Here is a 13,874-nt window from a genome sequence, read left to right on the forward strand (position 1 = left end):
ATTAGGATGAGTTTTAACAAATGATTAATTATTAACAAGACTAAAGGTTGAAGTACATCGGCGACAACCGGTACACGTAAGTCAACCAGACAAACAGACACGTTCAATCACCGACAAATTTAGGCCCAATTATCACAATTTAAGCACGTTACAGACTCGGCCTAGTCTCTTCAATACTGATCCCACCATCCAATGAATCTTAACCGACACAACAAGTGTTGCTAATTAACATCGAATGCTTAATCAACGGTCAGAATAATAAATCCCAACAGGATATTCTGAGAATCATTAGGGGTTTGAACAACTGTTTATTTATTATCAAGACTATTACATCGGTGAACACCGGTACATGAAAGTCAACCAGACAGACAGACACGTTAAATCACAGACGTATTTAGACCTAGTTATTACAATTTAGCCAAGTCGTTTTATAGTTTTTTTTCTCGTTTTTTTCGCAATACCCGCTCAGTGTCGAAAGTTTAATCAACGATCAGTATATTAATACACCACTCACATTGAATCTGATCCAAATGGCTGTACCGACAGGATCTAAACGAACTAAACAAAATGTCACATTCAACAACGGTCTAAACAAATCGCATCGGGTACAAGTTTTCTTTTTGTATATACACGATTTATTATTTATAGACACAAACCTTTTTAACAAACCTTTTTAACCTTTTTAACAGAACATCTACCGATTATTGGACATAACCAAACAAAGGTATGTAAAAATCCAACAGACACGTTACACCACCGACTACTAGGCCTAGTTAATTTTAACCTAGTTGTTTATAAGTTTTTTGCCTGATTACAAATACTAACACAGTAAAGATTTACTTGTTTACAATATGTTAGGCAGTTAGGAATTGGTCTACAGCCCACGGGTTAACGCCAGCATTTGGACTAAGGTTTAACCAGGTTTATTCTCATATACCCGGTCACGGCGGATATAGGCTTGACCCGGTTTGTTCACACATACCCAGTCTAGGCGGGTGTATGTCTGATGACGGGCTATTTTGAGAATCAGTGAGAGATATCTCTTTTAAACAACACAAACTCGACAATGTATAAATCCAACAGACACGTCAAACCGCTGACGTACTAGGCCTAGTTATTTAATTTTAACCTAGTGGTTTTTTAGTTTCTTTTACGAAATTACAAATACCATCACATTAAAATTATACTTGATTACCGTACAATAGGTTAGGCAATCAGGACTTGGTCTACAGCCCAAGGGTTAACACAAGCATTTGGACGAAGGTTTAACCCGGTATATTCTCGTATACCCGGTCTCGGCGGGTATGGGTTTTGCCCGGTTTTATCGCGTGTGCCCAGTCTAGGCGGGTATATGTTTTTTGACGGGCTATTTCGAGAACCAGTGAGTGGAAGCTCTTTTGATGAACACAAACTCGACAATGTATAAATCCAGCAGACACGTCAAACCACCGAGGTAGTAGGTCTAGTTTTTTTTTTATTTTAACCTAGTTGTTTTTTAGTTTCTTTTTCCGAATTACAAATACCATCACAGTAAAGGTATAGGTACAGTACTTGTTTACAATAGGTTAGGCAATTAGGAATTGGTCTACAGCCCACGGGAAAGATTAGTAACTCGAAAGGCCTTCTAGTGTGGGCATAGTCCACATACTTGACATATGAACAATTCCGATGACTCACACATCTGACACATATCGAATTTAATTATTTTACCACACAAACGTTTCGAACAACTGATTATTTACTATCAAGACTATAACTCGGGGACATGAGTGAACACCGGTACATGAATATCCACCAGACAGACAGTGTTTAATCGGGTTACTAATAAGACCCAGTAACAAAAGGGCATCAGGTCATACCTAGGCCTAGTTATTTCATTTAAATCTAGGCCTAACTTAGTCGTATTATGACTTTTTATCAATTTACAAATACAATTGTTGTTTATTAGTTTTTTACCAAAATACAATTACCATCACAGTAAAAGTTTGCTTGTTTACAATGGGTTAGGCAATTATAAGTTATCGATATTTTATGGCCAGTCCTATAAAACAATTTACTTCCTATTTTAAGTTTAATCGTTTCCCCGGTCTAGGCGGGTATACGTCTGTTGACGGGCTATTTTGAGAATCAGTGAGTGAAAGCTCTTTTAATCAACACAAACTCGACAATGTATAAATCCAGCAGACATGTCAAACCACCGAAAAACTAGGTCTAGTTTTTTTATTTTAACCTAGTTGTTTTTAGTTTCTTTTTCCAAATTACAAATACCATCACAGTAAAGGTATAGGTACAGTACTTGTTTACAATAGGTTAGGCAATTAAGAGTTGGTCTTCAGCCAACGGGAAAGATTAGTAACTCGAAAGGCCTTCTAGTGTGGGCATAATCCACATACTTGACATATGAACAATTCCGATGACTCACACATCTGACACATATCGAATTTTATTGTTTTTCCACACAAACGTTTCGAACAACTGATTATTTACTATCAAGACTATAACTCGGGGACATGAGTGAACACCGGTACATGAATATCCACCAGACAGACAGTGTTTAATCGGGTTACTAATAAGACCCAGTAACAAAAGGGCATCAGGTCATATCTAGGCCTAGTTATTTCATTTAAATCTAGGCCTAACTTAGTCGTATTATGACTTTTTATCAATTTACAAATACAATTGTTGTTTATTAGTTTTTTACCAAAATACAATTACCATCACAGTAAAAGTTTGCTTGTTTACAATGGGTTAGGCAATTATAAGTTATCGATATTTTATGGCCAGTCCTATAAAACAATTTACTTCCTATTTTAAGTTTAATCGTTTCCCCGGTCTAGGCGGGTATACGTCTGTTGACGGGCTATTTTGAGAATCAGTGAGTGAAAGCTCTTTTAATCAACACAAACTCGACAATGTATAAATCCAGCAGACATGTCAAACCACCGAAAAACTAGGTCTAGTTTTTTTATTTTAACCTAGTTGTTTTTAGTTTCTTTTTCCAAATTACAAATACCATCACAGTAAAGGTATAGGTACAGTACTTGTTTACAATAGGTTAGGCAATTAGGAGTTGGTCTTCAGCCAACGGGAAAGATTAGTAACTCGAAAGGCCTTCTAGTGTGGGCATAATCCACATACTTGACATATGAACAATTCCGATGACTCACACATCTTACACATATCGAATTTTATTGTTTTTCCACACAAACGTTTCGAACAACTGATTATTTACTATCAAGACTATAACTCGGGGACATCAGTGAAATATCCACCAGACAGACAGTGTTTAATCGGGTTACTACTAAGTCCCAGTAACAAAAAGGCATCAGGTCATATCTAGGCCCAGTTATTTCATTTAAATCTAGGCCTAACTTAGTCGTATTATGACTTTTTATCAATTTACAAATGTATAAATCCAGCAGACACGTCAAACCTCCGAGGTACTAGGTCTAGTTTTTTAATTTTAACCTAGTTGTTTTTTAGTTTCTTTTTCCAAATTACAAATACCAACACAGTAAAGGTATAGGTACAGTACTTGTTTACAATAGGTTAGGCAATTAGGAATTGGTCTACAGCCCACGGGAAAGATTAGTAACTCGAAAGGCCTTCTAGTGTGGGCATAATCCACATACTTGACACATGAACAATTCCAATGACTCACACACCTGACATATATCGAATTTTATTATTTTTCCACACAAACGTTTCGAACAACTGATTATTTACTATCAAGACTATAACTCGGGGACATCAGTGAACACCGGTACATGTATATCCACCTGACAGACAGTGTTTAATCGGGTTACTAATAAGACCCAGTAACAAAAAGGCATCAGGTCATATCTAGGCCTAGTTATTTTATTTAAATCTAGGCCTAACTTAGTCGTATTATGACTTTTTATCAATTTACAAATACAATCGTTGTTTATTAGTTTTTACCAAAATACAATTACCATCACAATAAAAGTTTGCTTGTTTATAATAGGTCAGGCAATTGTCAAATATCGATATTTTATGGCCAGTCCTATAAAACAATTTACTTTCTATATCATGCTTAACCGTTTCCAAATAACAATATATCTATGAAGTATACGGGCATCGCCGTTCGATTCGGAAGATGGATGCCCAGCGAAGAGGTATGGTAAAGGAACGACTACAATTTCCCCATTTATCTCATATTGGTTTGTTACAGATGGAGATAATCGACGTGACTTTTATAATTGGGGCTGCAGTCGCCCAAAAGAGCGGCCACGTGAGGGAGTCGATCGAGATAAACAGGACGTTCATACACGAACTAATTGAAGTGAGCAGAAGCAACACCACTGTTGACAGGATAAAGACATCCCTGTCCAACAAGTTCAAAACATTCCATACAAGTCTACAAAAAGTACTCGAGAAACTGGGATCTACAGATGGAAATCAGTTGGTGACAGATGCAATACTACAAGAGGTTAACGCTGACGTGGCAATGGTAAGGTCTTATACTATCATAATGCCTTTTATAAATATTTAAACGAATATGAAATACTAATAAATAATATGAAATATAAAAATATGAAATACTAATTAATATTATGAAATATAATAATATGAAATACTAATAAACAATACGAAATACGATGATATGAAATACTAATAAACGATATGAAATACTAATAAATAAAAAGATTATAACAATATGAAATGCAATAAGCGTTGGACAAAGTAGTGGTAAAAGACTGCCATTATGGGCCGATATTTAAAAAGAGGGAGCTCAGTGAAAGTGGACGCTTACAGAAATTTGATCCCGGACACCGAAGACCTGTTCACACTCACTTAGTTTACACACATTTTTTGGAGCGGATCCCTAAACCGCCCCTCCCCAGACTCCCTGGTTCACCACGCCCTTGGGACTGCTATAGATCCGCCACTTTTATTTCATCAAATTGTACATTATCACAGACATACATACAGACTCGTATCACCAGTAAACCACAACTTAGGCTTTAACGTCTCTTGTAAACAAGGTACCAGAAGCCATAGAAGACGTATTACATCCAGATTCTTTAACACAATCAATTCTTTTACCAATATGTCTTAATGTCTGTTCCAGTTGGAGCACGTAGTCCAGCGGGCGAAAGACGAAGGTGGGCTGGTGTTCAAGAAGAGGAAAATGAAAGAAAGTGAACGCCTAACGAAGCTAAACGCCATCCTGAAGCCAAAAAAGCTTAGGTGCCGAAACATAAGAGACACCGTCGCGACACTCGACGAGAGAATAGCCAAACTGGAAAAGCTCGAGGCTGAGAGCCTTCAGGAGTACGTCAGAGTCGCAAGGAGGGTGTTTGAAAATATAAGGTAGGCAATACGAACTTGAAACACAAATTAAATACAAAATCACTTATACAAACAAGATTCACCCGTCTATTCATACGGTATATCTACAGCGTAATGTTCCTATATTTACCGTTGCGAGGCGCAATGTCCGTAGACACTCGTTACCCGCTAAAGCAATCGAAATTAACGGTAAGGGGGGGAGCTTTACGCGTTCGATGTTAAATAATGTATATTTCGGGTGTTATCATTCAAAGATACCACATACGATATTTTCAAGCGTAGAAAATCCTCTTCGTATCGATCATGCTCTGGATATCGGAGTGGCGAATATCAAGCCTCGGTTATAGCTGGAAACAGGTTTGCAAGGTTGTGTATACCATAAACATTGTCACAAATATTTCAGATCTGTTTCCCACTTTAGCTGGGTCCCCAGTATAACCGACTTCAGTAATGACGAATTGTCCATGATTACCTGTTAGCCCGAAACAACCGCACTCTCGGTTGGCCTGACTTCACCGACATACACGTACAGACCGATAAACATGGGCTGTCCAACAAATGACGAACTGTTCACGATTACTGGGTAACCCGAAACAACCGTACTCCCGGTTGGCCCGACTTCACCGACATACACGTACAGACCGATAAACACGGGCTGTCCAACAAATGACGAACTGTTCACAATTACCGGGTAGCCCGAAACAACCGCACCTCCGGTTGGCCCTACTTCGCCAACATACACGTACAGACCTAGAAACACGGGCTGTCCATAAAACCACAAATTGTTCACAAATACCGGGTAGCCCGGGACGATCATACATAACCCAGCGCGAACGACCCAATAAAGACCACTAACAAGACGGGTTACGACATGACCAGGGAATAAGCCCTGTTATTTCCTTAAATAAGACATATATATTCCCTATTTAAACAAAACAAGATACAACGAGTGCTTAGATTTGCTGCTACGGGGGAGGTGAAAAGTATTTTTTTGGCCATACGTCAATAGTACGAATGAAATAAATAAATTTGCCAAATTTTTTTCAACATTTTTCCATAAACAAGTACAGTTTTTATTTTCTCCATAAGAATGAGAGCCCACGAAGGGGTTAACTAAATGTACGGCATCAATTCTCCAGCAAGGTAAAACTTGAAGATTTCAAAAATGTCTTCAAATTTGTTTATGACGGTTTCGCAATCTTCGAGGCGCAGGGTATGTAGACACTTGTTACAACCTGTAACAATTGAAAATTGATTAATAATACGATTGACCATACGTCAATGACATAGGACGAAATAAATAAATTTGCCAGATTTTATCAAAATATATCCATAAACAAGTAAACTAATAAAGTTGTTCTTTCTCCATAACAATAACACAAGAAATTTAAAACTAAATCGGTCCCGGGCCCAGATCTTACCACGAATACTCCTAATATCCTTATTAGTAAGTAATTCGCTAAAACGTGTAACTGGCATTATCAAAAAACACTGTTTACTAACGGCAGAATCACCCTGTACAACGAAAATCAATTTTTAACATACACGATCACTTATAATCGATGGTACGTTTCCGAGTATTGATTATAACCAACTACTTATCGGAGTCGATCGGTTTAATAGTGTTAATAACAAACTCAAAACATCCAAAATTAACGATAGTAACACACTACAAGAAAATTAAAACTATATGCCGCTGCCACCGACACTCTGTTGAAGGGAATTTCTGTGTTACATGTTAAAATCACGATCCGCGTTATATTACATTTACTTTTTTACCACCCCCCACCATCAACACTTCAGTCCGACCCAAATCTTCCAATCCGTCATCTCGGTCGTCTACACCTTCAACCAACAAGATGCCAAGATGGATGCCACCGAGTTCTACAGCATACAGAATTTACACCAGTTTCACCATTCGCACACAAGCACAATGGTTCTTCACCGGTACAGCATTTTATGTTCTTAACGATGTCGGAAAGATTTTCTCGTTCTGAAGTACCATATTTATCGAGGAACAGGGCCACACGAGTCCCCTATAATCGATCACCTAGTCTACACGCGACCTGTACATTCGGACACCCCAAATAGTAATTAATCACTTTTTGAAAAAGTTTGTGTGGACAACTAATAGTGTATACAAACAGAGTATGTACCACGACAAAATCGAGGCCATTTCTAGGATGTTCACTCTTCAGGAATTCTCGTACAACCTGACAAGGAAAGCATTCGTTGGTAAATCTTAACTTATACTACTTATGTTATACTGAACTTATTTTACCTTATCTACCTAGATTAGGCTGTTTTAAGCACTTTTTACCATTGGCACTTTTGGGGGGGGGGGGCGCCTATTTCACCCTGAAAATCACGTTCGAGAGTAAAGAAAAATGCTAGAAATCAATGAGTTTTGGGGCTTGATAACATAGGTGCATAGGGTGATTTTTTTTATTATTAGGCTAGTCCATTTTAAACACACTTGACAAATTCCGTTTTTACCTAAGAAACCAGGTTCAAAAATTGTGGAAAATATTGAAGTAGGTATTAAAAATTAGAGTAGCCTACCACATTTTTTGGAAAAACCAAATTGAGTATATACTAAACTGACGTAACCTAACCTAACCCAACCCAACCCAACCCAACCCATGCTTAGGTTTACAATGTACCGAAATGACCGATTTTGGGTAAACCCTGGTTATGCTAGGTTAGGTTAGTCCTATTAAGTTATCGACACGTAGTAAAAACAAGTTGGGTCTTGGGTCCCTACCTACAGTTTCTTAACTTAGCGATGATAATACCGATTATTAGCAAACATTCATTCGACGATTCCACTATTAGCAAATTTGGTTGGTTAAGTTGGTTATTATAGTATTTTATAACTTATATAGGCTAGCTGGTAAATATATCGATTATTAAACAATATTTTAAATTTGATAGTTGCTATAGACACTAGTATAAGTTAGTCCATGTAAGAAATTGTACCAAAACAGGTTTTACACAGATTCCCATCATTAGTATTAGTTTTTCAAACACGATTTCCATGGTGAAATAGACGTTTTCCCCAAAAAGTGCCAATGGTAAAAAGTGTTTAAAGTAGTACAATTTAGGAAGATAAGACAGAAGAGGTTCAATATAACATAAGTAGTATAATTTCAGTTTTACCAATTCGGTCAACTAGAAAGTACATGTTATCATCACGCATTATAACATGTTTCTTATTTTCACTTCGCTAATTTTAGCCTACTAAATTATTATAATTTCCTTACGTCCTCTCAGGTGCTGAAAAACAACAAATAGCATAACCAAAATTTCGTCCACTTTGTCAATAGCCTATGGCCCGCTAAACAACATCAGATACCATAACCTAAATATCGTCCACTTTGTCAATAGCCTACGAAAACTATTTCGGGTACAGAAAGCTCAACAGCACACTTATTAATAACAAAAAACATGACCCATATCTTATTCAATTTATCAATACCAACTATTCCTGCCATTCAAATTAACCCGAATACCTCGCGAAGCCCGGGCACATCGGGCTCCGGTTGACGGCCCGGGTATAACACCAAAACACACCGGGCAACCGTACAAGCCCTGTAACTTTCAGGTACCGAGTACTCGAGTACTTATTAATAACACATGTTATAGCCTATTCCTTTTACATTTTGTTATTAACAACTGTTGCACCTTCCACATAAACAGATTAATTAAGATTTTGTACATGGCTACTGTACTCTTTCAGGTACTGAAAACTTGAGTACGCCCACTCATCAACAACAGACATGATGACACGTTACTTCTTCACTTTGTCAATACCAATCATTCTAACATTCACACGTATTACAATGTTACTACTTTCAGGTACCGAATGCTCGAGTACCTATCAATAGCATTTATTGTAGCCTATGCTCCCATTCCAGGGTCCTAAGTACTGTTGGTGAGATCGTCGCTGGCCCTCGTCGCCCCGTTAGAAAACATGATCCATATCTTATTCAAATTATCAATACCAACTATGCCTACCATTCAAATTAACCCGAATACCTCGCGAAGCCCGGGCACATCGGGCTACGGTTGACGGCCCGGGTATAACACCAAATCAGACCGGGCAACCGTACAAGCCCTGTCTCTTTCAGGTACTGAGTACTCGAGAGTACTACTTATTAATAACACATGTTATAGCCTATTCCTTTTACATTTGTTATTAACAACTGTTGCACCTTCCACATAAACAGATTAATTAAAATATTGTATATGGCTACTGTACTCTTTCAGGTACCGTAAACTTGAGTACGCCCACTCATCAACAACAGACACGATGACATGTTACTTCTTCGCTTTGTCAATACCAATCATTCTAACATTCACACGTATTACAATTTTACTACTTTCAGGTACCGAATGCTCGAGTACCTATCAATAGCGTATATTATAGCTTATGCTCCCATTCTAGGGTCCTAAGTACTGTTGGTGAGATCGTCGCTGGCCCTCGTCGCCTCGTTGTAAATTTTTCGGGTGTTGACACGGATATAACACCAAAGCCCGTCAAAGACGGGTACACTACAACAGCCAGGCCAACGTATGATCTAGTCTTCCGTCGATTTGCACAGGCTCACGCTTATGAGTACGTGATTGGCGATGCCACTTTCAGGTACAGAATGCTCTAGTACTTATTAATAACACATATTACAGCCTATTCATTTTACATTTTGTTATTAACATCTATTACACCTCACACATAACCAGATTATTATAACTTTCGTATATGCCTACTGTACTCTTTCAGGTACCAAAATACTTCTCCGGATGGGGACTGCCACGACGATCTCGCCATCCATTGTGGTGTGGGTATCGATTGTATTGGTGGTCCTGTGTATGTTCCAGTTGTTGACGAAGGTTGTTGGGACCCGCCGTCCATGAAGAAGTTGTCGGTGGATTATACACCGGACTCGGTTATCCCAGAAGAGACTCCACTCCAAGTGGGCCGTACATTTAGAACAGGTCCGATAGTAACTTCCATCCATCACATTTCTTACTTGCCCAACTTCACCAGGCCATCGCTATTGCACCGGGTACACCTTACTAGATTCATTGTAGCAACAAACCTAGATACTCACTAAACCTAATATAATTTAAATAGACCTAATCGAAAATCAATTCAAACGAATGGAAATTCGCTTAGTCGACCCTGTGACACAGGACTACAAATGGTAACCAGCACTGAAGGGCCGTTGAAATAGTCCAGACCTTTCACACACACTTCAGTTCCGTGTAGTCATATTTAATAGCACTTACTAAATAACCCGGGTTTCACGAGTTGCCCTGGCCAATACCCAAGGCCCGAGGGGACAGGGTCATGACTGTTACCCGGCACTGACGGGCCCGTGGCACAACCCGGACTGTTTCATGCATACAGTACTTCAGTTCCACGTAGTCACATTTTATGCCATTTGCTAAAAAAACGGGGTTTAACGAGTTGCCTGGACTAGCCCGGGTTTCACAAGTTACCCGGGTCAATACCAGGTACCCGGTGGGACGGGGTTATGAATGTTACCCGGTACTAAGGTAACTGGGACATAGCATTGACTGTTTGCTATATACACTAGTTCCGCGCAAATTGCTCCAGTGTCCACTCAAGATAACAACAGCTTGAATGTTATGTTACAGAAGACGGGAGAAAAAGCCGAAAAACGACAGACACCAACAAGGAAAGCAGCAGACACCAAGATCAAGAAAAGCACAGACACACGCTATTACGATGGTGTCTCTGAGGTTTCGACACATCAGCTTTGTTGACTTCATGATGGCGTTTAACTTCGTCAGGCGTTCAAGTTTATTGAATATGGCGTGGGCGAGAGTACATACTGCAGTGCACTGGTTATACCCAACAGAAAACCCAGTGTGAACCCGCCTCTCGCTCTCCCATGCCTTTCTCTTCTCGAAGATCAGCCCATCCTCTTATATCGCTCTCTCTACTAGTTGTGATATCTGGAACAGACGCGAAAACAATGGTAATAGAATTATTTGTGTTAGAGATCGGTTAACCCTTGACCTGGCGTTGGTCCCTAGGGGACTAGAAATTGTTGAGTTCTCAGTGGCGGTGGTCCGCTAGGGACCAGAAAGACATAGTTTGGAACTTTCTATTTCTATAATACTGAAACAGTTTAAAACCGAAATCAATCTTATACCATTAGAAAGAAGAGATTCTGAGGATTAATTTGTATGTATAAAACATCATTGAACGAGAATTATGTAGCGAAGAAACATAGTTAGAAAAACTAGAGCGTTCAAAATTTATTTTGGCGGTGGAAAGTATTAGTCGCATGGCAACGAAAACAGCGGTTTTTTGTTTAGGAGTATTTATATGTTATAGATGAGTACGAGTGACCAGAAAGTGTTGCCACTGAAGAGAGGCATGACCCCAAAATACACCCGCCACTGAGGACTAAAATGACCGCCAGATCTAGGGTTAACCCAACTGTCTGGGTTGCAATGCAAATTTACCAAAACGTACTCTCAGGGTACAAGCGAAACACTTAAACTACAAGACTAGAGAAAATAAATATCTGACATATGCATCCGGTACAATACCAACCTGTGTCCAGGATATAGCATTTAGTACTCTCATAAGACTTCTTCCCTTTACCCGCGAGGTTGTAACTCTTACCGATCTCCTTCCTTAGGAGTTATCTCATTAGGTTGCATCCCAAACACAAACCACGAGCTATTTACTCTCCACACAGTTAATACCAATTATTCTAAAACGTTTTATATTAACTTTCCCGTCACCTTCAGATGACCAATGGGACAAGGTTGTAGATGGTGCCCGGTACTGCCGGGGCCAGTGACAAAGCCCGAACTGTTTCGTGTTTACCTCAGTTCCAAGTTGTCATGTTTCACGATACTCACTAAATAACTGGAAAACGGATGTCACAATAAGTGCCGTTTCACGCATACAAACTGATATTACTCTAGTACCGCGACAACTAGGTGTGTATAACAGCTTGAATGTTATGTTACAGAAAACGAGAGAAGGAGCCGAAGAAACAGCAGAGACAGCAAACGTCGAAAGGGGCACAAAAGAAGACTAGCACTGACAACGCACGACTCCTCAAACCCATCCACCGTTTAACCAACTTAAATTTTAATAACTTTACAATATTTAAATCCCATCTTGTATCTAACCACACAAATATTGTACAAATAGTTTCAGGCCACATGTTCTGCCAAACAACCAATTAACACTAATTAATAACTAAACACCGATCAATGACATTTTTTAAACGCACCTTTAAGAGTGCTCCAACGAGTCGTTGTGCACACCGGGTAGTGTGGATCTTGTTTGTATGAATGATTTTGTATTTAATATGTGTTTCAAGTTCATATTGCCTACATTATGTTCTCGAACACCCTCCTTGCTACTCGAACATACTCCAGGAGGCTGCCATGTTTATATTAATAGTTACGACGTACTACCATTCGATATCTATGTATTATTTCATGACAATAAACGAAACTGTGTCACAAAACGAGTTATGATTGCATGTACCCGAACTGAATACATATCTCACACCTAAGCAAGAATCAAACAAGAGTAGACAAAACATGATTACTCCAGGTAACAAATGCAAGTCAACAGAAAAGGAAAAGGGTAACAAAGGGAAACTTTACTACCGATTACTCTAAAGGAGATATGCATATATTGGGCGGCGTGAATAAAAACTAGAATTTGCTTAAACTGAGCTGATCTCAAGTATATATACTACCCATAGTAAATTCTAAAATTACCAAATGACTAGAACCTTTGTAGGTGAATAAATGCCAGTTATTACTAGCAAGCGCTAGTATAGTCCTAAAGATTTTTGAACTAGGGGTAGGCAGGCTAGCATTCTAGTGACGGAGGCAAAACAAAAGGTTTATCAGTCATCATGGCTATGTTTAGTACATTTACTATCACGCTTGCTGGCTTAAGCATATGCAATCGTAACAGTGTTTACTTATATAAAGCGCGTGTTAGCAATGGCTTAAAGCTTTTTTTTAAGAATAATAGATTTCCGTGCATTGTTCAGCAAGAAAATTATCTTTCTGCTTTACCATATTTTCTGGATTATTTTTTTTATATATTTTTTGGACAATTCAATTTTTAACATATAGATTTACAAGTCTTTAAAAACGTAGTTTAACCTTTATGGCCTTTATAGGATAGATGTTGCCATAAATGTAAAAAAATAATAGTACTGCACCCTGTTGGTAAACTTTGTAACTTTTTTATGCTATTTAATATCATAGAACCATCTTGTGTACCTAGTTGAATTAGCTGAAAAATTATTTTATTCCTTTTAAATATGATTACTCATAAGGTTAACACGGGAAACTCCAGAGCCACTGAAGCGGAGCCCGATAGAACTTTAGAGATAAGAATGCGTCTATATGTTAATCGGGAATGTGAGCTATCATCATACCAAATTTCAGCCAAATCTGACCAGTATTTTTCGCGTTTACTTGTCACAAACATGCATACATCCATACACCCAAACTTTCTCATTTATAATAGTATCGTAGGATTA

General features: G+C 38.5%; 1 protein-coding gene across 2 annotated transcripts; it reads left to right on the forward strand.

Annotated features, from left to right (window-relative positions):
• The first annotated feature begins 583 nt into the window (after positions 1–583).
• On the forward strand, positions 584–12,822 carry LOC128996498 (uncharacterized). 2 transcript variants are annotated; one of them, XM_054421871.1, is made up of 6 exons: positions 584–724; positions 4,193–4,471; positions 5,093–5,334; positions 9,761–9,958; positions 10,975–11,318; positions 12,330–12,822. In XM_054421871.1, the coding sequence occupies exons 2-5, from the start codon at positions 4,193–4,195 to the stop codon at positions 11,210–11,212; spliced, it is 957 nt and encodes a 318-aa protein (XP_054277846.1). In that variant the 5' UTR covers positions 584–724; the 3' UTR covers positions 11,213–11,318; positions 12,330–12,822. The 2 variants fall into 2 exon arrangements, with proteins under 2 accessions (XP_054277846.1, XP_054277847.1); XM_054421872.1 differs by lacking the exon at positions 9,761–9,958.
• The last annotated feature ends 1,052 nt before the right edge of the window (positions 12,823–13,874 follow it).

Source organism: Macrosteles quadrilineatus, unplaced genomic scaffold (genome assembly GCF_028750875.1).
Source record: "Macrosteles quadrilineatus isolate MER2022 unplaced genomic scaffold, UCM_ALF_1.0 Scaffold_6__1_contigs__length_79288215, whole genome shotgun sequence".
In the NCBI taxonomy this organism is placed as follows: domain Eukaryota; kingdom Metazoa; phylum Arthropoda; class Insecta; order Hemiptera; family Cicadellidae; genus Macrosteles; species Macrosteles quadrilineatus.

What these genes read in the sequence shown, in the direction of transcription:
- LOC128996498 (XM_054421871.1), top strand. Translation starts at nt 4,193, where the DNA reads ATGGAGATAATCGACGTGACTTTTATAATTGGGGCTGCAGTCGCCCAA. An exon ending in TTAACGCTGACGTGGCAATG is followed by an intron (nt 4,472 to 5,092) that starts GTAAGGTCTTAT and finishes TGTCTGTTCCAG; the next exon opens with TTGGAGCACGTAGTCCAGCG. An exon ending in AGGGTGTTTGAAAATATAAG is followed by an intron (nt 5,335 to 9,760) that starts GTAGGCAATACG and finishes CTCCCATTCTAG; the next exon opens with GGTCCTAAGTACTGTTGGTG.